The sequence below is a fragment of the Cyclopterus lumpus genome, chromosome 1 (genome assembly GCF_009769545.1).
Source record: "Cyclopterus lumpus isolate fCycLum1 chromosome 1, fCycLum1.pri, whole genome shotgun sequence".
NCBI lineage: Eukaryota > Metazoa > Chordata > Actinopteri > Perciformes > Cyclopteridae > Cyclopterus > Cyclopterus lumpus.
The window spans coordinates 12,009,305-12,036,641 of NC_046966.1; the positions used below are offsets into that span (position 1 = coordinate 12,009,305).

The window sequence follows — 27,337 nt, forward strand, 5'->3', positions numbered from 1 at the left end:
CTCTGCTTACCTTCAGTGGTGTAAGAAGTATTCAGATCCTTTACTCATACCACACCATCAGTATTAGATTTCTCTCATAGTGTCTCACTTACAAAAATCTGAATGAGTGTTTGTAAACAGTAACCCACTTTCTTTTTTTTGTTTGCTGTGATCTCTCATGGCCCTGCACAATCTGATTCAGACTTGCTTCCAACAGGATTGTTTTTTATGTCATTGGTGGAACGAGCTCCCCATTGACATCAGGACAGCAGAAAGTCTCTACATCTTCCGTCGCAAACTAAAAACACATCTTTTTCGACTATACCTTGAATAGGTAGCACTTAAATGCCGTAGTAGCACTTAAATGTCCCTTACCGATAGCACTTAAGTAGCACTTAAATGGCACTTACGGATAGTACTTTGTAGTTTAACTTTATTGAAGAAATTGTACTTGCTTGATTCTTGTTGTTCTGAGTTTGGACTCATGGTTTAATGCACTTATTGTAAGTCGCTTTGTCAGCTAAATGACATGTAATGTAATGTGGAAAGTTTTTCTTTTTCTTTTCTTCGTACAAGACTGAGAAGCAGTACCATCGAGCCACATTCTAGACTGGAAGACCTTCAGACTTTTCAAGATTGAGCAACATGTGGAGAACATTGTCATGGCTAAGGCAACCCATTTAGGCCATAAATTGTCATTTTAAAAAAAGTCCTGCATAATTTTTTACACATTTAGTATAAACTAAGTGATCTTCTTTAATTGATGCTAGCCTCCTCACTGTCACTCCTACGCAGATTTCTTGCTGCACTGATAAAAGCCACAGCTACACCATTGCTTAAATATGTTTCTACAATCTGGATTACAGCGGTCCCGTGACAGCAACAATAACAACATAGGAAGAAAGATACCCGAGTCACCCATTGGCTTTTTCACAAGTCAATCAACGTGAAATCGCAGTCTGATTGGCCACTGAGTTCACGCCCCTCCCCTCTCTGTAAACTCATAAATTCCACTTCCTGGTGGGATTTGTCGGGGGAATACAACGCTGCATCAAAGATGGCTTATTATCGACCAACATTTAGTTCATTTAGGATACAGATTGTGAAATAATAAGAGATATCTTACACGAAGAGAAGGCGGGGGGTCGGTGGTAGTCGCGAGCAGTGTTATCACTCTCGTCGCACTACGCACCGCTTGCTCTCTCTCCTCGCGTTAATTTAGCTAGTTAGCTCACACTGTAAATATTAGCTCGTCTAGCTAGCGTGCTTACTCGTGATTGCTAAGATGGCCACCATGGAGAAATTGATGAAGGCCTTCGAGAGTCTGAAGACATTCCAGCAGCAACAGGGACCGCCGACCGCCGAGGAGCTCGTTCAGAGGCAGTAAGTGGATGTTTGTGTGACGAACACTGCACAGACAGGTTAGCTTAGCTTCGTGCTAACGTCGGAGCCTCTCGGATAACGTAACCAAGCTATCGTGGCTTGAAGCCGGAGACGCGAACCAGCAACCAGATGCTGGTAGTTCAACTTCTCTGCTGTTTTAGATTTGACATCGCTAGTTTTCAGATATTACACCAATGCCCCGCGGAGCTTTGTCGTCTGATATTACCATTATCTGAGTGTCAGCCCGGCACATCTTCAATGAATGGTTGCTGTTACTGGATGACCACGCACCTGCTGAAGGCACCGGGGCCGATTAAAGTGTTCAGGCTCGGCTTCAATAAGTTGCTCTCGGAAGAATACTATTTGGAAATCCGCGTTCAATCGTTTTGAGTGTCATTGTGTAGTTCATTGTTTTGTGTTTGTCCCTACTTAAGAAACCACGCTTTTGTTATCACAGGAACACATGCCAAACACTACATTCAATTAGAACAGAGTGCATGCCAGATACAATAAGAAAATAACACATATTTAAGGACCTTTGGGCTGGCAGATGAACCCGATGACTCTGCTGGTGCTGTTAGTTGTTATGACTATACACATTTAATTGAAATGATTGTCAATTGGCTGAATATTAATACATTTGAAAAGGTGGAAAGGGTAATATTGGGGTTCCTTTCAACCCGAATGGGGATCTCTTTAGTTGCTGTGTTTCAGTGATATCGACACAGTTGACCAGTGTTGATGTGTTTTCTTATGTAGCACAGACTTCTTAATTGAAATATTCCATCCATTGTGCTGTTTGGTTAGTACCTAGAAATTTACACCCAATTTTTCTATCTTATCGTTCTTTCTCTCTCTCTTTGCTTCTATATTTTTTGCTTCTTGTTGTCTGTCCCTTCTTCTCATCCTCCCCATGTTTCCTCTTTCACAGGAAAAAGGAACAGGCTACCACAAAGAAGGACAGGGTCACACACTGCCTGACAATATGTGAAAACATTGTGGCTCAGTCTCTGAGGTAGGCCTTGCTGATTGAACTTTCAATCAAGTTTACATTTAACTTTATATTTGTGAACAGTGACTCAAGATAAATACAAGTTGGATTGCATTGAGAGTGCATGGCTTTTTACCACTTCTGATTTTTTTTCTACCTTGGGTGGACAGTAAGCACTTGTTTTATTTTTTGTAAAGCATAAAAGAATCGTTGCCATATTTTTAGAATTATACATATTTTGCTGATCTATTTATCCACTGATCTGCTGTATTATGAGCCACAACAAGCTGAATTACTAGCTTCCTTACTTTGCTTTTGTCTTTATCACTGTCATGTGTTTTTTGGTGATGATTATGGTCATGTTTTTTAACCCCAAAAAACATGACCATAATCATCAATAATTCACCATAAAGTCTCATTAAATCTGATATCTAGCTACTCCAGGACGTGTGTGTCAGAAATTTAGGATAGCCTCTGAATAGCTTGTGATTGAAATATAGCTGAGTGGAAAATGGCATTTGTGTGTGTTCATGTCAGTGTTTCATTTGTGAACAGTTCAGAATAATGATCATGAGTTGCATATACAATGGCTGTTGAAAGATTAATATGTATGTGCGTAATGACATTTGCCTCACGTTTCTTCTCTATGGTCCTGGGAGCAGAACGTCTCCAGAGTTTCAGAAATTGCTGGGCATCGCCATGGAAATGTTCCTGCTCTGCAGTGATGACAGTGAATCAGATGTCCGGATGGTAGCTGATGAGTGCCTGAACAAAATCATCAAAGTGAGCACTGAGCAGCGCCCCATACTACTCTTTTCTCTCCACTTTTCAAAATTGTCCATCATTGTTTCTTTAATAATAGGTCAATAACGTTGATCATCAATTCATTTACCGTTGGTACCCACTGACGACATGATACAATTACAGAATAATGAGCCTTGATTTGGGTGTGCATGATGTAATAAAATATGTTTGCACCGTGTCAATTTTTTATATTTATTTTCAGGCTTTGATGGACTCAAACCTTCCTAGACTGCAGCTGGAACTGTACAAAGAAATTAAAAAGGTATTAGATAAGTGTCTGTGCTGTTAGTCGTCTTTTTATGCAACCGTTTTATCCTCACAAATGATGACGGTTTGACATTTGTTTCATTTTTAGTGTGAAAAAACAAACACTTGTGACGGTGTTAATGAACATTTGTGTATCTCTGTAGAACAGTGCCTCTCGGAGTCTGAGGGCAGCTTTGTGGAGGTTTGCTGAGCTTGCTCACCTCATCAGACCACAGAAATGCAGGTATGCACACGCACGCAATGCCTGAAAATGGCTTTCTACTTCATTCACATGGCATCAATATTTAAATTATGTTATGCTGAACTCATTACATGTCATTTAGCTGACGCTTTTATCCAAAGCGACTTACAATAAGTGCATTAAACCATGAGTCCAAACTCAGAACAACAAGAATCAAGCAAGTACAATTTCTTCAATAAAGTTAAACTACAAAGTGCTATCAGTAAGAGTCATTTAATTGCTACTAAAGTGCTACTACGGCGCTACCTTCCCTATTCAAGGTGTAGTCGAAAAAGATGTGTTTTTAGTTTGCGACGGAAGATGTAGAGACTTTCTGCTGTCCTGATGTCAATGGGGAGCTCGTTCCACCAATGAGGAGCCAGCACAGCAAACAGTCGTGACTTTGAGTGTTTAGCTCGAAGTGACGGAGCTACAAGCCGATTGGCAGAAGCCGAGCGAAGTGAACGGGCTGGGGTGTACGGTTTGACCATGTCCTGGATGTAGACTGGAACCAATCTGTTCGCAGCACGGTACGCAAGTACCAATGTTTTGAAGCGGATGCTGGCGGCCACCGGTAACCAGTGAAGGGGAGCGGAGTAGTGTGGGTACATTTCGGGAGGTTGAAGACCAGTCGAGCAGCTGCATTCTGGATGAGCTGTAGAGGTCGAATGGCATTAGCAGGTAGACCTGCCAGGAGGGAGTTATAGTAGTCTAGGCGTGAGATGACCAGAGCCTGGACCAGAACCTGTGCCGCCTTCTGAGTGAGAAGGGGTCGTATTCTCCTGATGTTGTACAGCATGTACCTACAGGAACGTGGAACCCGGAGGGGAAAATCACGGGATGGCAAATTAAGTTGTAGATTTTAAATGTGTTATCTACAAATCACTAGTTGGTTAATTAGAGACTCACATAGATAATTTTTTTTGTTTTTTAGGTAGTTGTTAGGGGGAGATAGCAGGTCAACCGTTTATGCAACATAAAAGTCGTATAAATCATCTGAAAGCTGGGAACCTGGAGATTCATTTGAGATACAGCTCAGCTGTGTGTGTGTTATTTAAAAATAAATTGTAGAAGTGTATCAGGCCATAGAGCATTTTGATGGAGGTATGAGCCCATTCTCATGCTCATGTTTCATAAGTTATTGCAGTAATTTTCTTGCTTCATACCATTTGTTACATAGATTTAGTGCTACATTTAACCTCTTGAGAATTTATGTATCTTTTGCATCCCTCAAATAAGACACCAAGACCTTGTTAAACCACAGAGAAAAACCAAAGCTGTGATTTTATATTAAAACTTTTGACATTTGGAGAATTTCGCAAGAATTGCATTTTTCGGCGATAGGATGGCGAGCACTTCGGTTCTGGAAACTGCTCAGAAACCATCTTGTCAATGTACCTAAGAAAGTACATCCTCTGAATCCCATACCATCATTTTATACAATAGAGTTTCAAATAATGGTCTCACTATGTAAAATGGCTACGATGAACACAATTGATCTCATTGGATTTAGCTAAATGAAATGTATACTGCATGCAGAATACCTGTATAGTTTTTGCCCCAGACTAAATGGGTTTATCATAAAGTAGGCACGTCTGTAAATGGGATACTCGTGAGTATTATAGGTGAGTGATCAAGGGACCCCGATGAATATGGCCATTCCAGTTCTTCCCTCGCCAAAATGTGTAGCCTTATTGTGCCTTCATGTGATGATGCCAAAAAGCTTTAAAACTCAGCCGGCTACAGCCTCTTGAAGACAGTAATGTCAGCCGATCGCCGGCATGCCTCACAATCAGCTATGGTTAGGGGGAGGAACATTAGTGTCTCCCTCAGTTTAAAATGTTTTTTTTACTACTTTCTTCTGTTTGCATTCTTATCCCTCTCTCCGTCTCATGTGGTCCAGACCCTACCTGGTCAATCTGTTGCCATGCCTCTCTCGAATCACCAAGCGGCAGGAGGAGACAGTCCAGGAGACTCTGGCAGCTGCAATGCCCAAGATCATGGCCGCCTTGGGGCACTTCGCCAATGATGGCGAGATCAAGGTATCCACACATCAAAAACATTGAAACTGTATAGTATGGAACATTAATTTGAGCGCAGATAACTTTTTCCTTCGAATGAAATCTTGCTGCATTATTTGTCACTGGAAATGTTGTGTTTCCTCTCCCGTTTCTTACTCTTCCACTACCAATTTATAGAAGCTTAAGTTAAGCCGTTATTAAAAAATCAAAATGCATGAATTTCCCATCTTGGATCCACAAACATTACATTTTGAAGGATTGCTCCCTTCCAGCACTGTCAAAAATCTATAATTTAAAAAGTTAAGATCCAACTAATTTAACAAAAATGATATACAGTAATTCGACAGGGCCTAGAGAAGGAAATATGCACATCTTGCTTTCATTGTAGTCCAACCATTTTTGTCCCAGGTGCTGCTAAAGTCGTTTGTGGCCAACCTGAAGTCCAGCTCCCCCACCATCCGACGGACAGCAGCCAGCTCAGCCGTCAGTGTGTGCCAACACTCCAGACGCACCAGCTACTTCTACACATGGCTCCTTAATGTGCTGCTCGGTAGGGCCACACTCGCACACATACTCTGACTTAACAGTTAAGAATATTTCAACTAACATAGTAGTGAGCTAGTTTGACATCAAGTGGCTACAGACATTCAAAGAGGACAAGTAATCACACACCCTGACCTTCAAACCGTTTCTAGGTCTGCTGGTTCCAGTGGATGAAGAGCACCCCACCCACCTAATTCTGGGGGTGCTGTTAACCCTTCGCTACCTGATGCCTCTGCTGCAGCAGCAAGTCAACACCACCAGCCTCAAAGGAAGTTTTGGAGTCACGAGGAAGGAGGCTGATGTACAGCCAACACCTGAACAACTGCTGCAGGTAGAGAGTGATTGTGTGGATACCAGTGTTTCTATGTTGATTATATAGATTTGACTAAATTTAATATGCACGTGTGTCTGAAGGTGTACGAGCTGACCCTACACTACACACAGCACTGGGATCACAACGTGGTCACTGCAGCGCTGGAGCTCCTGCAGCAGATGTTCAGGACTCCCCCACCAGAGCTTCTGCACATGCTCATCACCGCAGGCAGCATTCTTCATGGCACGGTTTTCCGCCAGGACACAGAGAGCCGCGCGCGCTCCAGCAGCATCCTCGAGCTCATTGGTAAACGCACCATTCAGTTGGGATTGTCTTCATGAAGCTTTTGTTCAATATATTGTGGGCTCTACAGGGTTTTACATAGTCACCACCTGGCAATGTATCTGCTTCAAGTAGCTTTTATTTCATTAACCCTTACTGATGGACTTTTGGTCGACCAGGCTGTTTTTTTGTTCGACTCTCGTTCCTGCTTTGGTCTGAGTTTACAGCCTCTTTCTTTGCTTGGCTTACTTCTAATACTCTATCGCTTGTAAATAATAGTGGTTTTCCTATGACTTCCTCTGAGCTTTTCCTGCTTTTCTCTTCCTTGCCTCCTGTTTCTACTTCCTGTTTCCTGCCATTTGTAGCGGGGGGAGGGTCCTCATGCAGTCCACTCCTTCTCAGGAAACAAAGAGGTGACTGGTCTATTTATCATCTCGACCCTCTAACTGATATTTCAGTCAGGGTTTGGGCAAATTATCCTCCGACTGAGTCAACTAGGGTGGTTGATTGTCTTCTAAATTCATGATAAATTTGCATCATAAAGGTTTTAGTCTCTTTCCCTCTTTTCAACTAGTGATGGTGTTATTATGTTGACACAAAATCTGTTTCAAGGTAAAATGCTTTCTGGGGAAGAGGAGGGGTTGGATGATGACGCCGAAAGAACAGAGGTCACCACTGGTGTCTTCACAGGTAAGACAACAATCACCAGGAGGCAGAATGTATTTGGCAGCTGCAAACTAGATGGTAAAGCCCCATGCAACAGTTATAAACAGGCTTTGTGTGCGTCTTTCCTCCAGCAACAGTTGTTGGTGCAGACGGCTCCTCTGCAGCCCAGGTGGACATCATCACCGAGCAACCGCGCTCCTCCCAGCATACCCTGCAGCCTGGCGAGTCTGTGGACCTCAGTGCCTCCTCAGAGCAAGGCGGAGGAGGGACATCTGCATCAGACACTCCCGAATCACCCAATGACAACGAGGAGGAAATGCTGAGTCGGAGCTCCAGCGGTGGGGCCAATATTACTCCAGAGACGGCTGACTATACCACACCAGAGACGGAGGGAGGGCCCTTGGGAGAAGGCGCGACTCTGCTAGGCACTAACGATCGCTCACTTCCACCCAGCGACTCCTCCCAGACCACCACAGAGGGACCAGACTCGGCTGTCACACCTTCAGATGTAGCAGAGCTGGTCAGTGAGACTGTGTGGGCTTGCTACGAGTGAGATTTAATTTGGTTAAAAGATGCAGCACGTTTGTGTGGGGGGGCGGCAGGCTTCCCTCGGCACTGAAAGACTTAATTACCATGCAATGCTATAATTAACTATGAACCCTAATGTCTAAAGGCATAGTTCCCAGTTATGAATGATGCTACACTTCATAGTTAGGATTCGTAGAATGGACAATGTTCAATGTATAATTTTATTATTACCATTTAAAGTGTTGGTGTTTTAGACCATTTCCTACAAATTGCATATACTGGAAATTACTGTAAAATTATCTCGTCTTTCAATTATCTCGTCTTTCAAAGTTGTAAAGTATTTAAACCAACTTTTTTGTGACAGCAAGTACTGGAGTATAAATATAGACAACAACCCTTTCATAGAGATGGTATCCTGGTTTTGTAATGTCCTTTTTCTACAGGCCTGCTGTACTGTGCCATCTAAAATATTTGGGAGCTGGTTGGCAGTTCTTTTTAATACATTCATTTATAAATAATTGGTCATCTTTCACATCTTGTATGGTGTGCATGCACTATGATATAATAAAAGTGCTCCTTAGAATAAATGGGATAAGAGGTGCTGCCGCTTGATTCAATCATTTAGGTTATGCTGCTCCTCCTCAGACTTCTTGGTGCGAGATAGTCTACTCTAACAATTCTACCTCTATGGTTTTGCCCCATCCCCCTTATCCTTCTCCTGCTTCGTCTCAGTCGCACACTCCATTGCCGCAGGTGATTGAGCCGTCTCCTCCCTCACCAACTTCCACCGAGGGTCCCGATGCCACAGACAGCGACTCTTCTGTCTACACTGCTTCCTCTTCTTCTTTCTCTTTCTCCTCCTCTTCTTCCTTCTATGCCACCTCCTCTTCCTCTAGCACTAGTGACAAGGTCAGCCAATTGGACACTTTGAACGGAGGGGGAGGGGCTTGCTTGTCTGGAAACCTTTGGCTTTCTTGATTCTTTCTCCTTTCGTTCGTCACAACCCATGCACATAATTTGCCCTGCGTATTGCTACTTTTCCCCTTCTTGTTGTCATTGACAATACATCATGCCCCTTCTTCCTCATCTCCTTGTTTCCAGTGACCCCCCCCCCTCAAAAATGAAAGACCTTTGTAAATCAAGCAACCCCAACATCCCATCTTGATGGCTTAGAGTTCTGATAGAAGCATGAAGGCCATCCGTTCCTTTTTTATTGTTCTCCTTCAGATTTGGTTCTTTCTACCTTTTTCAAGAGACAGGCTTTTGTTCCAGCCGAGGCCTAACCCAGAAAAAACCATTATCTATATACATTTTTGGATTAAGATTACTTTATACATCTTACTAGGAAAAACGTGTTCACTGTAAAATGTTGTGTGTACCTCATGCAGTCTATGTATTGAAAATACTCACTTTACTTTAATTAATTTCAAAGTTATTAGTTTGGATCAAAAGCTTGCGCTTCCTCTGGTGGACTGTGGCAACCAAAATCGTTATCGTTATCAAGCCTGTGTTTTTTTCCTGTGTGTAGTTGATTTGCTGTAAATGAAGTGACCCAAGCATGATGCAGTAGTTTTCAAACATTTGTTTGACTTTACAGTCATTGTGTGTCCTCAATCCAGCAAATCTAACTCTGTAACGAATGAGACAGAACTAACTAGGAATCCTTTGCATGCGGTAGCATTTCCAATTTGTTGCATTTTAGTGGTTTTGTAATGTAAGTTTAGTTCCTGACTGGAGGTGTTTGCGCTGTGTGTCTATGCATAAGGTGCTGGATGGCAGTGAGAGCCAGTACTCTGGGATGCAGATCGGGACATTACAGGATGAAGAAGAAGAAGGAGCAGCACCTTCCTCCCAAGAAGAACCACCGGAACCAATCCTGCAGTCAGCACTTGGTAGGTTTGTGTACACATGTTGGCACACACACAAACACAGAAACCCTGGTTTTAATCAAACAGGTTCTCCTTATTTAGTTTTACTAAGCATACTTATTATTTATGTGTGTGCTTGTGTGCAGCACTGAGCAAACCTCATCTCTTCGACGGCCGAGGTCACAACCGGCAAGGTTCAGACAGCAGTGTGGACCGCTTCATACCAAAGGACGAATCGGCTGAACCTGAACCCGATAATAAGGTAAACGCACACTAAAACAATCATGGCAGTTTTAGGTAAAGAAATCAAAATTATTATTAGTCTGTCTTAACTTTAACTCCCTGCTTCTTAGCCATCTCGGATAAAGGGTCCAATTGGACATTATACTGACCAGGGGGTGGAGCCGCTGGTGCACTGTGTACGGCTTCTTGCTGCTTCCTTCCTACTGACGGGACAAAAGAATGGTGAGTGTTATAAAAACTGCTCAAAATTAGACATGGGTGTCATTCTATTTGCCTAAGTCTAATTAAGTACCAATCACACTAGCCCAGTTTTTGAGAACTATCAATTTTCAGGTAAACAATCACAGCACATAGAGAACAGATATTAATAATACATATGAAGAGCATACAATGACAATAATAGAAGACAATGACATCAAATATAAAATCAGGAGTACAGATGATGAACATCTTCAACCGGAGGTTGCAGGGAAAATGTTTCATGATTTTCCAAAAGCGTATTACTTTGTGTTAATATACACTGAGTGATTCAGTTTTAGGTGAAAAGTTGAGAACTTAAAAAAATTCTGGTAAACAAATTGCATATAGAATGAAGAAATGGATTGAGAGCACCAACATCTTGATTATCATAGTACTATCGAATATCTCCAATGTTAAGAGTAGACAGAATTATTAGCTTCACAAAAAGTTGTGGGAAATTCACAATTTAAAAAAAATAAAAAATAGTTTCTATATGATTTTTGGTATGTTTACAAAAGGTCAGAGAAATATAAATGACTTGGCATTAGGACCATTAGCAGGGTATGTTTATTGATTAGTTTGATCAAGGCAAGGCATGTCTATGATGAAGCCCTTAATAAATAAACTTAAAAACGGCAGACGTTCAGTAGTGTACATTTGATTGACACGGCTATGATACAAAACCTATGAACTTTGTTTTTACAAAACTGTATTTTAAACTATGAACAACATTTAGAGACACAGCCTCAACTTAATGTTGTCGGTGGTTTATCTGACTTGTGTGTGTGTGTTTCCAGGTCTGACCCCTGACAAGGAGGTGCGAGTGAGCGTGAAGGCTCTGGCGGTCAGCTGTGTTGGGGCAGCAGCAGCGCTGCACCCTGAAGCCTTCTTTAACTCCCTCTACCTGGAGCCGCTGGACGGCGTTCCAGTTAAAGGTGAGGGCTTAAAGCCAGAGGACTGAGTGTAATGTTTGTGGCAGGGGTTTCTGAAAGCCTTTCTTAATATCCAGCAAAACAATTAAAATAACTTTTTTTGCACAGATATAACTAATAATATTACCTATGGCATTAGATTGATTTTATTATTTAAAATGTACTTTTTCATGTCCAAATATTAAACAATTCCTTCCATTATTTGACAACTGTATTTTCTTCAGCACTGTCTTTGACCCTGCTCTCTCTGGCTTCTTGCAGAGCAGCAGTATATCAGTGACATGCTGGGCCTCATTGACCATGGGGACCCACAGATCCGAGGGGCCACAGCCATCCTCTGTGCAGCCATCATACAAGCTGCACTCACCAAAACACGTTACAACATACACACCTGGCTGGCCAGCGTGCAGAGAGCAACAGGTTTGTGTGGGAGGCGGGGATAATTTTCTTTTATATGTTTACCTTACACTTATTGCTATTGTATTCTATTTTGCAATAGTGTCAGTATTTATTTTACACTTAATAATTGTTATTATATTGTTCATATATGTTTATATTTGTATTCTATTGTTTTTCGCTATTCTATTTTTGTAATCTTTAATGAAACTCTGGCACAAGAATTTTGGGATTGATAAAGTATCTTATCTGTACAGGTGTGTTTTGGTGCGGACATAATGAAAGTTTTGATGGTATTTAATGATCACCTGCATGACACGTTTCTCTCCAGGTAACCCTGTGTCCCTGGTGGACTTGGTGCCTTTGCTTCAGAAAACTCTGAAAGATGAATCCTCCGTCACATGCAAGATGGCTTGCTCTGCAGTGAGGGTACGTTTATCTGTATGAGTGTGCTAGTAGTCTGTGCTCTGCATGTGTGTTTGAGGCTAACCTTTTTTTATGTGTGTTTCAGCACTGCCTCATGACTGTGTGCAGCAGTACCCTGAGTGAGCTAGGCCTGCAGTTGATGATAAACCTTCTTGCTCTGAGGGACTCGTCCTATTGGCTTGTTCGCACAGAGCTCTTGGAGACCTTGGCTGAAATGGACTTCCGGTAAAATCTATTTCAATCTTTTCCTGTGTTGCTAGAGGTACTTGCTCTGGCATCTTGCTGTCCCGATTGGACTACACTCTATACATCACTATATCCTACACATTAATGATGTTTGAATGAAACACAAATATTCTGTGATTGCCCATTTAACATATTTACTCTTTCTTCTTTTAGGTTAGTTAATTTCCTCGAGAGGAAAACAGAGACTTTGCACAGAGGGGATCATCACTACACTGGGGTAAGTTCTCCTTGCTACCTTTCCTGTAGTCTTCACGTGGAATTGCCAGTCGTATTTAGACACAAACACGTGCCGTGTGTATCCTAAAAGTTTTTAACTTGAGTTGCTGACCCTAATTCCACATTCTTCTCTATGTAGCGGCTTCGGCTGCAGGACAGAGTGCTGAATGATGTGGTCATCCGTCTGTTGGGAGATGATGACCCCAGAGTCCGGCACGTGGCTGCCTCTGCTGTCAGCAGGTATACTATCTCATCGCTTCTCATATTCTGTATGTGTATATTATACTGTATTTTCTGTCTTTCTAATGTCTCCCGCTTAATGTTCCACTCATTCATCCCACATGTCTTTGTGCCTCTCTCTCAGGCTGGTTTCCAGGTTGTTCTATGACTGTGACCAGGGTCAAGTGGACCCAGTAGTGGCAATTGCCCGGGACCAGAGTTCAGTCTACCTGCAGCTGCTGATGCACGAGACACAACCCCCCTCCCAGTTCACAGTTAGCACCATCACAAGGTACATGGACACACAGACATCTAATAGGCACTCAATGTCATTCTATTGCTAAGAAATGATGACGAGAGCTTTGAAATGAAGTCTAAATGGTTCAGTGACAAAGCTAAAAATCGCAGACCACAATCAATGAGGATCTCTGATCTTTTCTCTGTCTGCTAGGACGTACCGAGGCTACAACTTGTCCAACAATGTGTCTGATGTCACAGTCGAGAACAATTTGTCCAGAGTCGTTACCGCCGTCTCCCATGCTTTCACCTCCTCTTCCTCCAAAGCCCTGACTGTGAGCTTTCAGTCACACATACCACTTCTCTGCCTGCTGTATAAAATGTATCTGTTTTTTTGTTTTTTATGATAACATGTTTCAATACAAAATAATTTCTGTTTCTCTGCAGTTTGGCTGCTGTGAAGCCTTGTGCCTCCTGGCTATACATTTTCCAGTGTGCACTTGGAGTACAGGCTGGCACTGTGGCTATGTTAGCTCCAGTAGCAGCTTTTCTTCCCGCTCTAGTCTCAGCCGCAGCAGAGGCAGAGCCCTTAGGTTTGTGTCCCCGCTCTCTTTTATTCATCCTTTGCTTGTACATGTAATCCCATCATAGTTGCATATTCTGCCAGAAAAAAACATTACTCTCTCATTTAATTTCCTTTTATTTCTTGTTCTATTACACCTGATTAACTTCTGTCCTTGTCTCTCTGTTCTGCAGTTTGCCTAGTAGTGCTCCAGCCTCTTCCACCACCTCTTCATCTGCACCAGACAATGAGCGGAGGACTCTGACAGTAGGAATGGCCAACATGGTCCTCTCTTTACTCTCCTCCGCCTGGTTTCCACTGGATCTTTCTTCACACCAGGATGCACTGATGCTTTCTGGCAATCTGCTTGCTGGTGGGTAATATATGCATACCGATCTTACCCGTAGCTTGAAATTAAATTGTATTTATAAACATACCACCATTCACTCAAACAGAACTTTAAGACAAAAGCTGTGTTCTTATATCGATTAACATGTCCCTTAATCATGTTCCCAGCTGTGGCCCCTAAATGCATGCGCAACCCCTGGGCCGGAGAGGAGGAAGGCAGCAGTGGTAGCACCAACCCTAACCCAAATAAGATGGACGAGCCATGGGCAGGTCTGTCAGAGCGCTCCCTGGTGGCCATGGTGGAGCAGCTCTTTTCTCACCTACTGAAGATCCTCAACATCTGTGCCCATGTGCTTGATGACACACCACCGGGACCAGCGGTTAAGGTAACTGTCTATAGAGTCTTTGTTTTGATCGTCTCAAAGTAATTACTTTAGTCACATTTTACTTTCTTTGATCTGCTTATGACTAAGTTGCATCCACAGGAAGGCCATTGTATTTAGTTAACTTTCTATACTGTTTACTCCTGTTTTCTTTTTTTCCTTTAGGCCACCCTCCCATCCCTGAGCAACACCCCCTCCCTCAGTCCCATTCGCAGAAAAGGCAAGGAGAAGGATGCTGCTGAGCCCAGTGCTGCGCCTATGAGCCCAAAGAAAAGCAATGAGATCAATACAGGTACATGCACACCTGACCAGGTCAACATCACTGACGTGTCTGTGAATATATTAAAAGTTTTATGTTTTGCTTTTTGTGAGCAGGTAGGCCAGCAGACGGCACTGGGTCAACGGCCATAAACAAATCCACCACCTTTGGCAACTTCTACCATCTGCCACCCTACCTCAAGCTCTATGATGTCCTCAAAGCTACACATGCCAACTACAAGGTCAGAACACTACTTCCTACTGACAGAAAGTCAGTCGCCTGAATGGAGGTTGGTGGTGGTGGTGGTCATTTTAATTTTGTATCTCCTAGGTGACGCTGGACCTCCACAGCAGCCAAGAGAAGTTTGGAGGTTTCCTGCGTGCCACTCTAGATGTTCTGTCTCAGCTCCTGGAGCTGGCCACACTACATGACATCAGTAAGGTAAAGACATGACGTCGGTGCTATTGGAGATCAGACGTATCATAATTTGTCACTACTCTTAACTGAATGAATCAATTGAATACAACCATGTTCTTTTATTTCTGTCAGTGTGTGGAGGAAATATTGGGCTACCTCAAGTCCTGTTTCTCCAGAGAACCAACCATGGCTACTGTTTGTGTACAACAGGTCAGTAATCTACTGTTCTCTGGTTGTAGATTTTGATTTATTGTATTGTCACATTCATTGTGTGTGTGTGTGTGTGTGTGTGTGTGTGTGTGTGTGTGGCAGTCTTTATGGTTACAACACTGAGCAGTGTGCTGCAACCGGTGCGACTCCACACAGAGTGAGACTGGTTCCTGCCGACAGGGCCTGTAAAGGCTTGGGTTTCCCTGTGCGATGGTACCATACATCTTTATAAACACACTCCGTTATATACTAGCTGGTTGTCATCTAGACTTAGCCTTTCAAGACGCAACACATTCCCAAAACATAACTCCTTGCATTATAGTGACTTTAATTAATTCATTACAGAATTTATTTAAAAGAAATCTGAATTATTTTATTTTTTCTCAAACAGTAGATAAGGTCCCCCCTTCAGTAATCACTAAAAAATGTAAACACTAAGAAACAAAGCTGGTCATTGGCAATATTCTACAAAACACTCTTGGAGATTAACTATGTTCAAGTGCAAAGAAAAGGTATTTACTTTGCATATAAAGAATGTTACATTTTAGACATTTGAGAATCGACATTGGAAATTGAATCCAAATGGAAGAAATGTGCCTGAATGAAATAAAGTGTACAAGCCAGTTTGTTTTAAAAATACTATTTGAAAATCTAAATAATAGTGGATTTGAAACTATTGTTTTTTTTATTCTTTAGTAACTTAAGACCTCTCTGTCTGTAGCTGTTGAAGACCCTTTTTGGTACCAACCTGGCCTCCCAGTGCGAAGGCATCTTGAGTGGACCCAGCCGCTCCCAGGGTAAGGCTCTCCGTCTCGGCTCCTCCAACCTGCGACCAGGCCTCTACCATTACTGCTTCATGGCGCCGTACACTCACTTCACTCAGGCTCTTGCTGATGCTAGTCTTCGTAACATGGTGCAGGCTGAAGAGGAGCAGGACACCTCTGGGTGAGTTGTAGCACCACACCGATTAGACACATGAGCATGAAAAACATACTTCCAGACAAATACACAGACATGCAGTTCAAACATTACAGAAACTGCCTTCTTGTTCCTCCTCTAGATGGTTTGATGTGACGCAAAAAGCTTCGAACCAGCTGAGGTACAATATTGCAAATGCAACACGCAACAGAGGAGACAAGGTAAACTGTTCTGCTCTTTTTTTAGTTAAGATTGTGAACATCTAAAAGTGAGGTGCTGCTGTTCTGAAAGCTCTGGCCTCATCTTTGCTTTTTTAGAATGCCATCCACAACCACATTCGGCTTTTTGAACCACTGGTGATCAAAGCTTTGAAGCAGTACACTACCAGCACCTCTGTGGCCCTGCAGAGGCAAGTACTAGACCTGCTCGCCCAACTTGTGCAGCTTAGGGTCAACTACTGCCTGCTTGACTCGGATCAGGTAACAAAACAAAAAATGCACACATATGCTTTTGCATTAGTTCATCTTCACTTCAGCTCACTCTGTAATATTTCTTTCTGTTTCAGGTGTTCATAGGTTTTGTCCTGAAGCAGTTTGAGTACATTGAAGTAGGACAGTTCAGGTGAGTTTTCTTTATGACTCAAATACAAGGGTAATGCAATGTGGCATTTTCAGAACCCATGTGTGCCTCAGGCTTTTCTGTAGTATCTTTTTCTTCTATGTGTTACATAAGTGGTTAAATCAGGCTTTCACTTAACTGTAAATTAGCTCAAATATTCCATTGCTGTCCTTTGACCTAAATAATACCTGTCCTTGCACAGAGACTCGGAGGCCATCATTCCCAACATCTTTTTTTTCCTGGTGCTGCTGTCTTATGAGCGTTACCACTCCAAGCAGATAATCAGCATCCCCAAAATCATCCAGCTGTGTGACGGCATCATGGCGAGTGGCAGGAAAGCTGTCACACACGGTAAGAGGAACTCAAGCAATACACACAACATGCATAACCATTTATTCTACTTGTAAACACACTTCCCTGAAATGCACTCCTTTTTTAAATTCCTCAACATTACTTTAAACAAACGCATAATCTCAAAAGCACATCCTCACTGGAGCTACATAACCGACATGTTTGTTTTTCTTATCACCATGAACAGAATCTTAAAAACAGACATGGATATAGAGTCGGAAGTTATTTTATTTTATTTTCCTCCTTCCTCCACAGCCATCCCAGCCTTGCAGCCAATAGTCCACGATCTGTTTGTGTTGAGGGGCTCAAACAAAGCAGATGCAGGCAAAGAGCTGGACACACAGAAAGAAGTGGTGGTCTCCATGCTGCTTAGACTTGTGCAATACCATCAGGTACGGTCCCAAATGGATCCAAACAGACACGGCATGCTAATGTCACGAGAGCATTCCAGCAAATGTTTTCTCTGCCTGACATTTGCTTTGACATGTAGGTGTTGGAGATGTTCATCCTTGTTCTGCAGCAGTGTCATAAAGAGAATGAGGACAAGTGGAAGAGATTGTCCAGACAGATTGCCGACGTCATACTTCCTTTGATTTCTAAGCAGCAGGTAGGAAAATGCTCTTTCAAATCAAGCTAGTTGTACTGTAAGACAAACATGTTAGCGTGCACTAACGCATTATTTGACAGTGAGACTCCAACATATATGACATTAAATGGTGTGATCATCAAAAATGTATGCAAGTCATAATGTTCCTCCCTTTTCATGCTGTGTTGAGGAATTTTATGTACACATTTCAATTGATTAAATAAATAAAAAAATAATTCTGGCCTTAACAGAGCCAACACAAGATGCTCATTTAGTGTTTTTATGTTTGGTGTGTGTGTGTGTGTGTGTGTGTGTGGCAGTCTTTATGGTTACAACACTGAGCAGTGTGCTGCAACCGGTGCGACTCCACACAGAGTGAGACTGGTTCCTGCCGACAGGGCCTGTAAAGGCTTGGGTTTCCCTGTGCGATGGTACCATACATCTTTATAAACACACTCCGTTATATACTAGCTGGTTGTCATCTAGCCTTAGCCTTTCAAGACGCAACACATTCCCAAAACATAACTTCTTGCAATATAGTCATTTTAATTCATTTATTACTATGTTCAAGTGCAAAGAAAAGGACATTGGAACAAATGTCTCTGTCTTTTAACCACTATGGACTTGTAAACTGCAATGATTTTACCTTTGTGATGGTGTCCTTGTGTTGTATTTATAACGTTGTTTTTTTTTTTATATGGACCCATGTGTCTCAAGTAATGTTTAATTTATTGCTGTCTTGTGTGCTCACAGATGCACCTGGACTCTCCGGAGGCATTAGGGGTGTTGAATACTCTGTTTGAGACTGTAGCGCCCTCCTCTCTCAGACCTGTAGACATGCTGCTCAAGAGTATGTTCACCACCCCGGTAACCATGGTGAGACTCCTCATCTGATATCGGAACATGCATTAAAACCTGGATAGACTTTAGACTATCTGTCTGATTTACCTCAAGGGATAGTTGAGATGCTTTGTAGTCGGGTTGTATGAGGTACTTATCCTCAGTCAGTAGAAAGAGGAGTATTGGGACGGAAGCAAAGTAATGTACAGTATAGGCCTCTATGCTCTCTGGAATTTTGTCAAAAATAGTCATTTCACATTGCAGAACACGGAAGTTGCTTGTCTGACGCTGCCGCAATTGCTTAATTTGTTTGTGTTTATTGTATGATTTAGATTAATCCAAACTAACTCTTTAAAAACACCTAAGTCGCGCAATATCACAAACTAACAGACGGTAGACCAGCATTACGTTTTCAGACAGGTAAAATTACTTTTTGTCAAAGGAGTTTTGTGGATTTGTAGAGCGCGTCGATTAATTTTTTAGCTGCTTCAGTTCCCTGGAAAAGCCTGTCTGACGGCAATGTAAAGCAGTGGAAATATTACAAAGACAGCGTACACTTGAACTGAAAGTTATATTTTTAGGTGGGTTTTTCCTTTTTAAGGTGGTATAAATATGTTTAGCTGCTGCTCCCGTCCACAGCAGTACATTATCTTGCTCTTTTTCTGGTTCTCCTGTCTGTCTCTCTAGCCTGGAGGCGAGCTGACCGCCATCTACTGTAGATATTACTACGGATAATTACCTCATACAACCCCATTTCAAATCATCCAAAATGTCCCTTTAACATACCGTGTCTTCTTTTTGGTAAGTGATTGGAAAATATATATTTTGGACTTAACCTCAAACCTCTGCTCCTTCAGGCGTCGGTAGCTACAGTCCAGCTGTGGGTGTCCGGTATCATGGCGGTGCTCAGGGTACTCGTCTCTCAGTCCACTGAGGACATTGTCCTGTCACGGGTCCACGAACTCTCGCTCACCCCGCATCTCCTCTCCTGCCACACAATCCGTCGCCTGCATCAGCAGAACCTCTCCCCAAGTGACCCGCCCACTGCTGACACGCTCGTCAACCAGGAACCTATTGGTGAGGCACAAAAGGCCCCACCTGAGGAAACCTTTGCCAGGTGAGTGCCTGTAGTTTTAGGGTGTTACCGACTTAAGGATTAAGGGATGTTTTTACCCTTTCCCATACTGTTGCTTTCATGCGTCTCTTATGTTTTCCTTCTCACTTCACCGATATTATTTATTAATAATAATACATTTTATTTGTATAGCGCTTTAAAAGGTACTCAAAGGCACTTTTACATGGTAAAAACAGAAACAATAAAAGCAATAACAATATAAACCTATGTCCCCTATTCCCTTCTTTCCAGGTTCCTTCTCCAGCTGGTAGGAGTGTTGCTGGATGACATTTCCTCCAGACAGGTTAAAGTGGACATTACAGAGCAGCAACACACCTTCTACTGCCAGCAGCTGGGCACACTGCTCATGTGTCTCATACATGTCTTCAAAAGTGGTGAGCTTTACATAATTTCAATATTTTAAAACCATAGATATTAAGCTTTAGATTGAAATTCATTACATTTCACCAAATCGATTGCATGATTTTTATTTAATACTGGTCTTTACTTGACCCATTTTTTTGTTTTCCTTTTGCTTTCAGGAATGTTTCGCAGGATCACAGCTGCAGCGAGCCGTCTCCTAAAGGGTGAGGGTGGAGGTGGACAAACCGGCACAGAGGCCGCTCTGTTTTACCCCTTAGAGGGGCTGAACAGCATGGTGCAGTGCCTGATCACCACCCACCCCTCTCTTGTGCTGCTTTGGTGCCAGGTCCTCCTCATCATCGACTACACCAATTACTCCTGGTGGGCTGAGGTGCACCAGACACCCAGGTAAGAACAGATGGTGTGAGTGCCTCATCAGTGTTTAGTTCCACTACAGGGTGTATCGTATCACAAACAAACATAATTCCATAACTCCATCCGTCTCTCTCAGGGGACACAGCCTCTCGAGCACAAAGCTGCTGAGCCCTCACTCCTCAGGGGAAGGAGAGGAGGAAAAGCCCGAGATGCGGTTAGCTATGGTCAACCGAGAGATCGTACGCAGGGGAGCCCTCATCCTCTTCTGTGACTATGTGGTGAGAGTCTTACGAGTGTTTCACAATAGTTTATCACCGTTGGAATCAGTCACAAAAATGAACCCCTGTAATGTAATTTTGATTTTTCTCACGGAAAAAATAGTGTCAGAACCTCCATGACTCGGAGCATCTGACCTGGCTGATTGTCAACCACGTGCGTGACCTCATCAGTCTTTCCCATGAGCCTCCAGTGCAGGATTTCATCAGCGCTGTGCACCGCAACTCAGCTGCCAGTGGCCTCTTCATCCAGGCCATCCAGTCCCGCTGTGACAACCTCAGCACTGTGAGATGACACCCATTTAGCTCCCCCCTTTCCATCATCCCTTTTAACTACTCTTTCCCTACTCTGTTAAAGTTGCCCAGTACGTCTCACTACTGAAAATGATCTTCTTCTATTTATCTATCTTTCACCTCGTGATTTGGTCGCCAAGTGCTCTCCTGTCATCCTTTTTCTGCCTTCTTAACTGACTATTCTCCTCCTTTTGCAGCCTACCATGTTGAAGAAGACTCTGCAGTGTTTGGAAGGCATCCACCTGAGTCAGTCGGGCTCCCTGCTGATACTGTATGTGGACAAGCTGCTCAGTACACCCTTCAGGGTTCTGGCTCGCATGGTGGACACACTGGCGTGTCGCAGAGTGGAGATGCTGCTGGCTGAGACACTACAGGTACAGCTTATGGATTAGTTTGCATTTTCTTTTCACAAGCTAGTTTGCTTGTAAACAAAAGATTTGATCAATTCTATTTTATCATCATGAGTCCATAACGGACAATCCCCACTGAAAGCATTTTTAAAAGCGTTTCAGACGTCTACCACTCACACACCTCATGAAACATATATATGCTTTCATTTTCTTAAATTTATAAATACACATTGAAGCTATAAGATGCTTGTCTGAAAGAAACCCCCTACATTGGTTTAGCTTCAAGTCTATTTTGGTTGCGTTAAATGTATTCTTCGTAGACTGTTTTAAATGAAACATATCTCACTGTATATGTGTTTTGAACATAACCATATTTTGTATACTATATTTATTGATCACAGTGTCCAGTCTGTCTGTGAGCTTGTTTGTTTCACTACAAGCAGATTCCCCTCACACATGGGAAATAAAATCTATGTATTGAATAGAATTATTCAATACATAGACCCATAAAACAAGGTTAATTTCTTGCCATGGAGCCAACATGAAAACTATTAGATGTTTGCTGTCAGTCAGCTTTCTAGTAAGTTGATCATGTGTTGTGTCCTTCCATCCTGTAGAACAGTATAGCTCAGGTGCCTGTGGAGGAACTGGACAGGATCCAGGAATACCTCCAGACCAGTGGCCTCGCTCAGAGGTAAAGCTCTTCTGTATTGCAGCCAATTTGAGGGAGTTTGTAACTTTTGCACTATGTTGCTCATTTTACAGTTATTAGTATCTTGTAAAAAGTAGAACAAACATCCATATGATAATAATGATAAACACACCAGTTAACTAAGCAAAAAAAGAAGATGCACAAGTCAAACTGATTTAAACATTGCATTGCCCATGAGTACGTACAGCCAAGTACATATAACTTTGAGGCGTTTTTTGTTGCTTATATTCCACAAATAATGCATGTATAAACCGCTATCAATGTACCATGTGGTGTGTCGGACCAAAGTAATTTAACATTTCAGTGGGCTATTCAGGGTGCCAAATATCTGCAGGATTTGGAAGTTATGCAACTTAGAACAGATTTATATGAAATTTGATACGACAATAACCTCTGTACATCTCTTTTGATGCAGGCATCAGAGGTTTTACTCCCTGCTGGACAGGTTCAGAGCCACTGTTGCTGGCACCAGCAGCCCCACAGCTCCTGTGACTACACACCCCTTGGATGGGGATCCACCACCTGCCCCTGAGCTGGTCTCTGCAGATAAGGTGAGTAATTGTTTTTTACTGTGTCTATGGATCCTGCGAAGTAAAGAAAGTCAGATCAGGAGGAATACATATTTTCTGTACTTTGTTTTCAGGAGTGGTACGTGGCTCTGGTGAAGTCTCAGTGTTGTCTTCGTGGAGATGTTTCCTTGTTGGAGACGACAGAACTCCTCACTAAACTACCGCCCACTGACCTCTTTGACATCATGAGCTGCAAGGTGACAAAGACTGCAGTGCCCAGATCAGACCTTGAGATAAATATTCTTGACCATATTGATTAATTCAAATTGGAATATGTTTAATCTGAACCTGACTTTTGTCTCCCCCCACCCCCAGGAGTTCAACCTAAGTCTACTGTGTCCATGTCTCAGTATGGGGATGCAGCGGTTAGCACGAGGTCAGGGGTCGCTCTTGTTGGAGACAGCTCTACAAGTGACACTAGAACGGCTTGCAGGGGTCACCGGGTCACTTCCGGTCCCCCACCAGTCCTTCCTGCCGCCCGCCCAGTCACAGCCATACTGGAACCAACTAGCTGCTGTGTATGGTGAGAGTGGGAGGGAAGGAGGGATGGGTGTATAAAAATACACAAGTTAGAAGTATATCATTTTGTATACTGTCAGATTGAGTAATTTCTCTTAAATTGTTAGCTCTTGTACAACGGGAACTTGAAGTGACTTTATTGAGCATTAATTTCTTCTTTGAACCAGTCAGTGTATAAGAAACAGGAGAATGCTTGTTCGAAACCTAAATCTGAGGAGAAGAAATGTAAGAAATGTTCTCCCTCTACAACTACAGTTTTAAATATTGTTTATATTTAAGTCTTTGCTGTCTGTCTTTCAGATGAGCCAGGTTTCTACCCCCGGGTGTTGTCGCTCTGTAGAGCTCTGTCCCAGTACCTGCTGAATGTGAGCCAGCTGCCCTCCTCACTACACATCTCCTCTGACAAGGAACACCTCATCACTACTTTCACCTGCACTGCTGCCGAGGTAAAAGACTACATATTGAAGTCCCACCGAAACAGAATATTTGAGCAGTGTACAGTTACAAGACCGATATAAATCAAATCCTTCGAATTTTATTGAACAGCATTATTTTACTATAATGGACTTGATTTCTTTGCATATATTGGTCAAAATATGACCGTAGATGTGACCTAAAAGGGCTAAAACAACTTATTTTAAAAAAAATGTAATCGACTTTAAATATGTGATTTTGTTTAGTTACTTGTTTGACGTTCTTGCTTATAGATTCATATTTAATCAAATAAGTTGAGAGAAACCTTAATTTCCCCAGTTTGGTAAGTTTTGCAGGCTTCTTTCTCCATCATAGAATAGTGGTAAAAGTGGTGTAATAATGGATCTAATAAATTAAGACCCCATAGTTTCATCTTCATCCTCCAAGTGATATTCTGATGTTGGATGTGATCACTTCATCTTGTATTTCTCTCTCCTCATCCAGGTCGTAGCGTGGCGTCTCCTCCAGGACAAGTTGCCTCTGAGTGTGGACCTGCAGTGGGCTCTGTCCTGTCTGTGTCTGGCCCTGCAGCAGCCCTGCGTCTGGAACAAGCTCTCTACCCCAGAGTACACCACACACACCTGCTCCCTCGTCTACTGCCTACACCTCATCATTGTTGCGGGTGAGGAGGCCGCCGGGACATGCTTGTGCAGCCTCTATCATTTTAGTATTAAAGTTAAAAATCGAAAGTTCTTTTTTTTTTCTCTTGCATGTAGTGCTGCTCATCAATCCAGATTGTTTTGGAGCGATGTCTGCCTTCTCACTAATATGATGGCACGAGATAAAACGTGGCTTGTGGTGATTTAAGCAAAATCAACATGTCTCTTGGCAGAAATCATGACTCATACTCAAGATAATAAGTCTGCACGGCAGTTTGTAGAAAGAAAATTGTTCCTCGATTAAAACTTTTCACAACAAGGTCTGTGGATCTTGAGTCTTCTCTAGTAGAAGAGACATTGCTGTTTTTTATTTGAATGTTTTTATTTGGCACTTTGGGCAACGAAAGCCGAATATTATATTGTCCATTACCTTCAAGAAAAAGCAGAAATGTTCACAGCCTTCTCCAAAACTCGACGACTTACACCAAAACAATCTAGATTGATAAATAATACCACAGTTAAGAGGAAAAATAAGTATTTTTGATCTCTGGCTGAACTGTCCCTGAAGATGATAAAAATGTCTGTCATTTCATTGCTTTTTTCTTGGCCTCCCAGTTGCTGTGAGTCCTGGTGACCAGCTTCTGTATCCAGAGAAGAAAAAGACGAAGTCAGAGAGAGATGATGGAGATGAAGTTGACTCTGCGCACGCTGACCGTGAGCACTTTTTTTTTTTCTGAAAAACTGCTGGTTTGTTTTATGTTATTATTTAGTATTTCAGGACTTTTCTTTGCAAGGCTGTTTTGATGTCTAGTGGCATCATTTGTGCCATCAAATATGCCCCAGAGCTTTCACCTGTATGTTACAGACATGTGCGAGTGGCAAGCGTGTGAGATTATGGCGGAGCTGGTGGAAGGCCTGCAGAGCATCCTCGCACTGGGTCACCATAGAAACAATGCGTTCCCCCCTTTCCTCACACCAACCTTGCGCAACATTGTCATTAGTCTGTCCCGACTGCCTCTGGTCAACAGCTACACCCGAGTACCTCCACTGGTCAGTGTGTGAAAAATATAATACCTTTTTAGTTTGTATACATGAATATAATGGTCTATTAAAAGTGTGTGTGTGTGTGTATAGGTTTGGAAACTGGGCTGGTCCCCTCAGCCAGGAGGAGAGTACGGCACAACACTCCCTGAGATCCCTGTGGACTTCTTGCAGGAAAAGGATGTCTTCAGAGAGTTCCTCTACCGCATCAACACACTGGGTACAGAAACACACAAACAGTCATATGATGGGCTTCTCCTTTATTGTCTCATGGTTTATCTCATCACAGGGAAATTGCCTAGTATTGATAACGTCACTCCGGATGTGCAGTATCCGATTGCCACAAGTACATCAGATTTTGGTCTGAGTAATGACTGATGCATTACTGTATTTTATGTAATGTAAATTATTTGGTTGCTTTATGTTTAGGTTGGAGCAGCAGGACTCAGTTTGAGGAGACCTGGGCGACACTGCTCGGGGTGCTGGTCACCCAACCCATCACTATGGACCAGGAGGAGGAGACTCAGCAGGAGGTACACACGCAAGAATATTGTTCAGATCCTTCACAGTACTGCTGGTTTGTGAGGTTGATACGACTACTGAACTCTTCAGTCTTGTATAAGCACTCATACAAGTTCTTACTTTAATGAGAAACGTGCCAGCATTTGTGTAAATTCCGAGTGAGCATCGGAGAAACATGACGCCTCAGTCACATTTTAATATATAGTGGGAAACTATTCTGAAACCCTCAGTTCCTTCTGTTTGTCTTTCCTATCTAACTCATTGTTTTGTTTCTCCTTTTGCCTCTAGGAGGACTTGGAGCGTACCCAGTTGAATGTGTTAGCGGTGCAGGCCATCACCAGCCTGGTGCTGAGTGCCATGACCCTGCCCACTGCTGGCAACCCTGCAGTCAGCTGTCTGGAACAGCAGCCTCGCAACAAGAGCCTGAAAGCGCTGGAAACACGGTAGCTATGCATCTGTTTGTTTTCATTTATTCTTTTAAAGTATCCAGAATATGCATGCAGTGATATTTCAATTTTTGTGTGTGTGTTCCCAGGTTCGGAAGGAAACTTGCAGTAATCAGGGGCGAGGTGGAGAGAGAGATTCAGGCTCTTGTGTCTAAGAGAGACAATGTTCATACACACCACCCGTACCACGCCTGGGACCCTGTGCCCTCTCTATCGGCAGCCTCACCTGGTAACGCATAACATTCATTCAGTCTCTAAATCTACCCACAGCGACTGCACTTACTCTTGTTTCTGATTTTATGTTGTAATTTTCTTTTGTTATCTTTTTTTTCTTCTCTTTTTAATAACTATTTACCCTACTCGGATTTCTATTTTATTTTGCACTGGTGTCATTATTACTTCTTATACTCTTAATACTTAATACGCTATCGTTTATATTTTTACTCTATTGATTTTCTTCCGTTGTAATCTTTGATCATTTAATGGCACAAACATTTCCTTCAGGATTATTAAGTTCTTATATTATCTTACATTACACCTTCTACTTCAATTTATCGTTAATTTTTGTTTCAGCGGGCACGCTGATCAGCCATGAGAAGCTGCTGCTTCAGATCAACACAGAGAGGGAATTGGGCAACATGGACTACAAACTGGGACAGGTTAGGGATGCATAACAGGAGCAAAAAGTGGATCAAATTAAGCTTGAGGCACAATGTGTTAAATGTTGTTCTTTTCTCTCGCTTTCCCCAGGTCTCCATTCACTCAGTGTGGTTAGGAAACAACATCACCCCACTGAGAGAAGAGGAATGGGGTGAGGATGAAGAAGATGAAGCAGACACTCCAGCACCCACCTCCCCGCCTCTATCTCCTATCAACTCTAGGTCAGTCAAATTAGACATTTCTTCAGTCTCAACACATGTACTGAAACAAGAATGCACATTGGGACTTATTGCTGTCTATCTGTGCTTTCAGGAAGCATCGTGCAGGTGTAGACATTCATTCATGTTCTCAGTTTCTCTTGGAGCTGTACAGCCAGTGGTTGATCCCTAGCTCCCCGAGTAACAGGAAGACCCCGACCATACTCGTCAGTGAAGTGGTCCGATCGGTGAGCTGCGTTGCACACGCTTGGTTATCATTTTACTTGTTCAGCCCTAAAAATGTATGAGGGGATC

General features: G+C 42.6%; 1 protein-coding gene and 2 non-coding genes across 9 annotated transcripts in view; all 3 read left to right on the forward strand.

Annotated features, from left to right (window-relative positions):
• The first annotated feature begins 997 nt into the window (after positions 1-997).
• htt (huntingtin) overlaps positions 998-27,337 on the forward strand; it is a 33,674-nt gene continuing 7,334 nt past the window's right edge. For 5 of the 7 annotated variants that reach the window (XR_004610203.1, XM_034546109.1, XM_034546127.1 and 2 more), the window contains exons 1-58: positions 998-1,362; positions 2,294-2,377; positions 3,004-3,136; positions 3,360-3,419; positions 3,568-3,647; positions 5,548-5,686; positions 6,074-6,215; positions 6,361-6,539; positions 6,623-6,827; positions 7,416-7,493; positions 7,601-7,989; positions 9,763-9,889; positions 10,012-10,127; positions 10,219-10,330; positions 11,146-11,283; positions 11,542-11,700; positions 12,008-12,105; positions 12,188-12,327; positions 12,502-12,565; positions 12,704-12,804; positions 12,929-13,075; positions 13,235-13,355; positions 13,468-13,613; positions 13,777-13,955; positions 14,099-14,316; positions 14,479-14,605; positions 14,689-14,813; positions 14,903-15,013; positions 15,122-15,199; positions 15,921-16,144; positions 16,260-16,338; positions 16,435-16,596; positions 16,683-16,738; positions 16,938-17,086; positions 17,342-17,478; positions 17,577-17,693; positions 18,426-18,548; positions 19,370-19,629; positions 19,879-20,021; positions 20,169-20,397; positions 20,501-20,642; positions 20,746-20,925; positions 21,131-21,307; positions 21,901-21,977; positions 22,411-22,546; positions 22,639-22,761; positions 22,880-23,087; positions 23,384-23,529; positions 24,002-24,179; positions 24,772-24,870; positions 25,022-25,206; positions 25,291-25,417; positions 25,627-25,730; positions 26,008-26,162; positions 26,255-26,394; positions 26,739-26,824; positions 26,916-27,046; positions 27,138-27,270. Coding sequence is in view for 6 of the 7 variants with exons in the window: in XM_034546109.1 (XP_034402000.1) it covers positions 1,265-1,362; positions 2,294-2,377; positions 3,004-3,136; positions 3,360-3,419; positions 3,568-3,647; positions 5,548-5,686; positions 6,074-6,215; positions 6,361-6,539; positions 6,623-6,827; positions 7,416-7,493; positions 7,601-7,989; positions 9,763-9,889; positions 10,012-10,127; positions 10,219-10,330; positions 11,146-11,283; positions 11,542-11,700; positions 12,008-12,105; positions 12,188-12,327; positions 12,502-12,565; positions 12,704-12,804; positions 12,929-13,075; positions 13,235-13,355; positions 13,468-13,613; positions 13,777-13,955; positions 14,099-14,316; positions 14,479-14,605; positions 14,689-14,813; positions 14,903-15,013; positions 15,122-15,199; positions 15,921-16,144; positions 16,260-16,338; positions 16,435-16,596; positions 16,683-16,738; positions 16,938-17,086; positions 17,342-17,478; positions 17,577-17,693; positions 18,426-18,548; positions 19,370-19,629; positions 19,879-20,021; positions 20,169-20,397; positions 20,501-20,642; positions 20,746-20,925; positions 21,131-21,307; positions 21,901-21,977; positions 22,411-22,546; positions 22,639-22,761; positions 22,880-23,087; positions 23,384-23,529; positions 24,002-24,179; positions 24,772-24,870; positions 25,022-25,206; positions 25,291-25,417; positions 25,627-25,730; positions 26,008-26,162; positions 26,255-26,394; positions 26,739-26,824; positions 26,916-27,046; positions 27,138-27,270 (8,100 nt within the window). In the remaining variant the exon portion in view is untranslated. The remainder of the gene's footprint in view (positions 1,363-2,293; positions 2,378-3,003; positions 3,137-3,359; positions 3,420-3,567; positions 3,648-5,547; positions 5,687-6,073; positions 6,216-6,360; positions 6,540-6,622; positions 6,828-7,415; positions 7,494-7,600; positions 7,990-9,762; positions 9,890-10,011; positions 10,128-10,218; positions 10,331-11,145; positions 11,284-11,541; positions 11,701-12,007; positions 12,106-12,187; positions 12,328-12,501; positions 12,566-12,703; positions 12,805-12,928; positions 13,076-13,234; positions 13,356-13,467; positions 13,614-13,776; positions 13,956-14,098; positions 14,317-14,478; positions 14,606-14,688; positions 14,814-14,902; positions 15,014-15,121; positions 15,200-15,920; positions 16,145-16,259; positions 16,339-16,434; positions 16,597-16,682; positions 16,739-16,937; positions 17,087-17,341; positions 17,479-17,576; positions 17,694-18,425; positions 18,549-19,369; positions 19,630-19,878; positions 20,022-20,168; positions 20,398-20,500; positions 20,643-20,745; positions 20,926-21,130; positions 21,308-21,900; positions 21,978-22,410; positions 22,547-22,638; positions 22,762-22,879; positions 23,088-23,383; positions 23,530-24,001; positions 24,180-24,771; positions 24,871-25,021; positions 25,207-25,290; positions 25,418-25,626; positions 25,731-26,007; positions 26,163-26,254; positions 26,395-26,738; positions 26,825-26,915; positions 27,047-27,137; positions 27,271-27,337) is intronic. The other 2 variants (XM_034546117.1, XM_034546133.1) reach the window with 1 other exon arrangement.
• On the forward strand, positions 15,295-15,424 carry LOC117739970. The gene has a single exon (XR_004610514.1).
• On the forward strand, positions 17,986-18,115 carry LOC117739981. Its single transcript, XR_004610515.1, has one exon.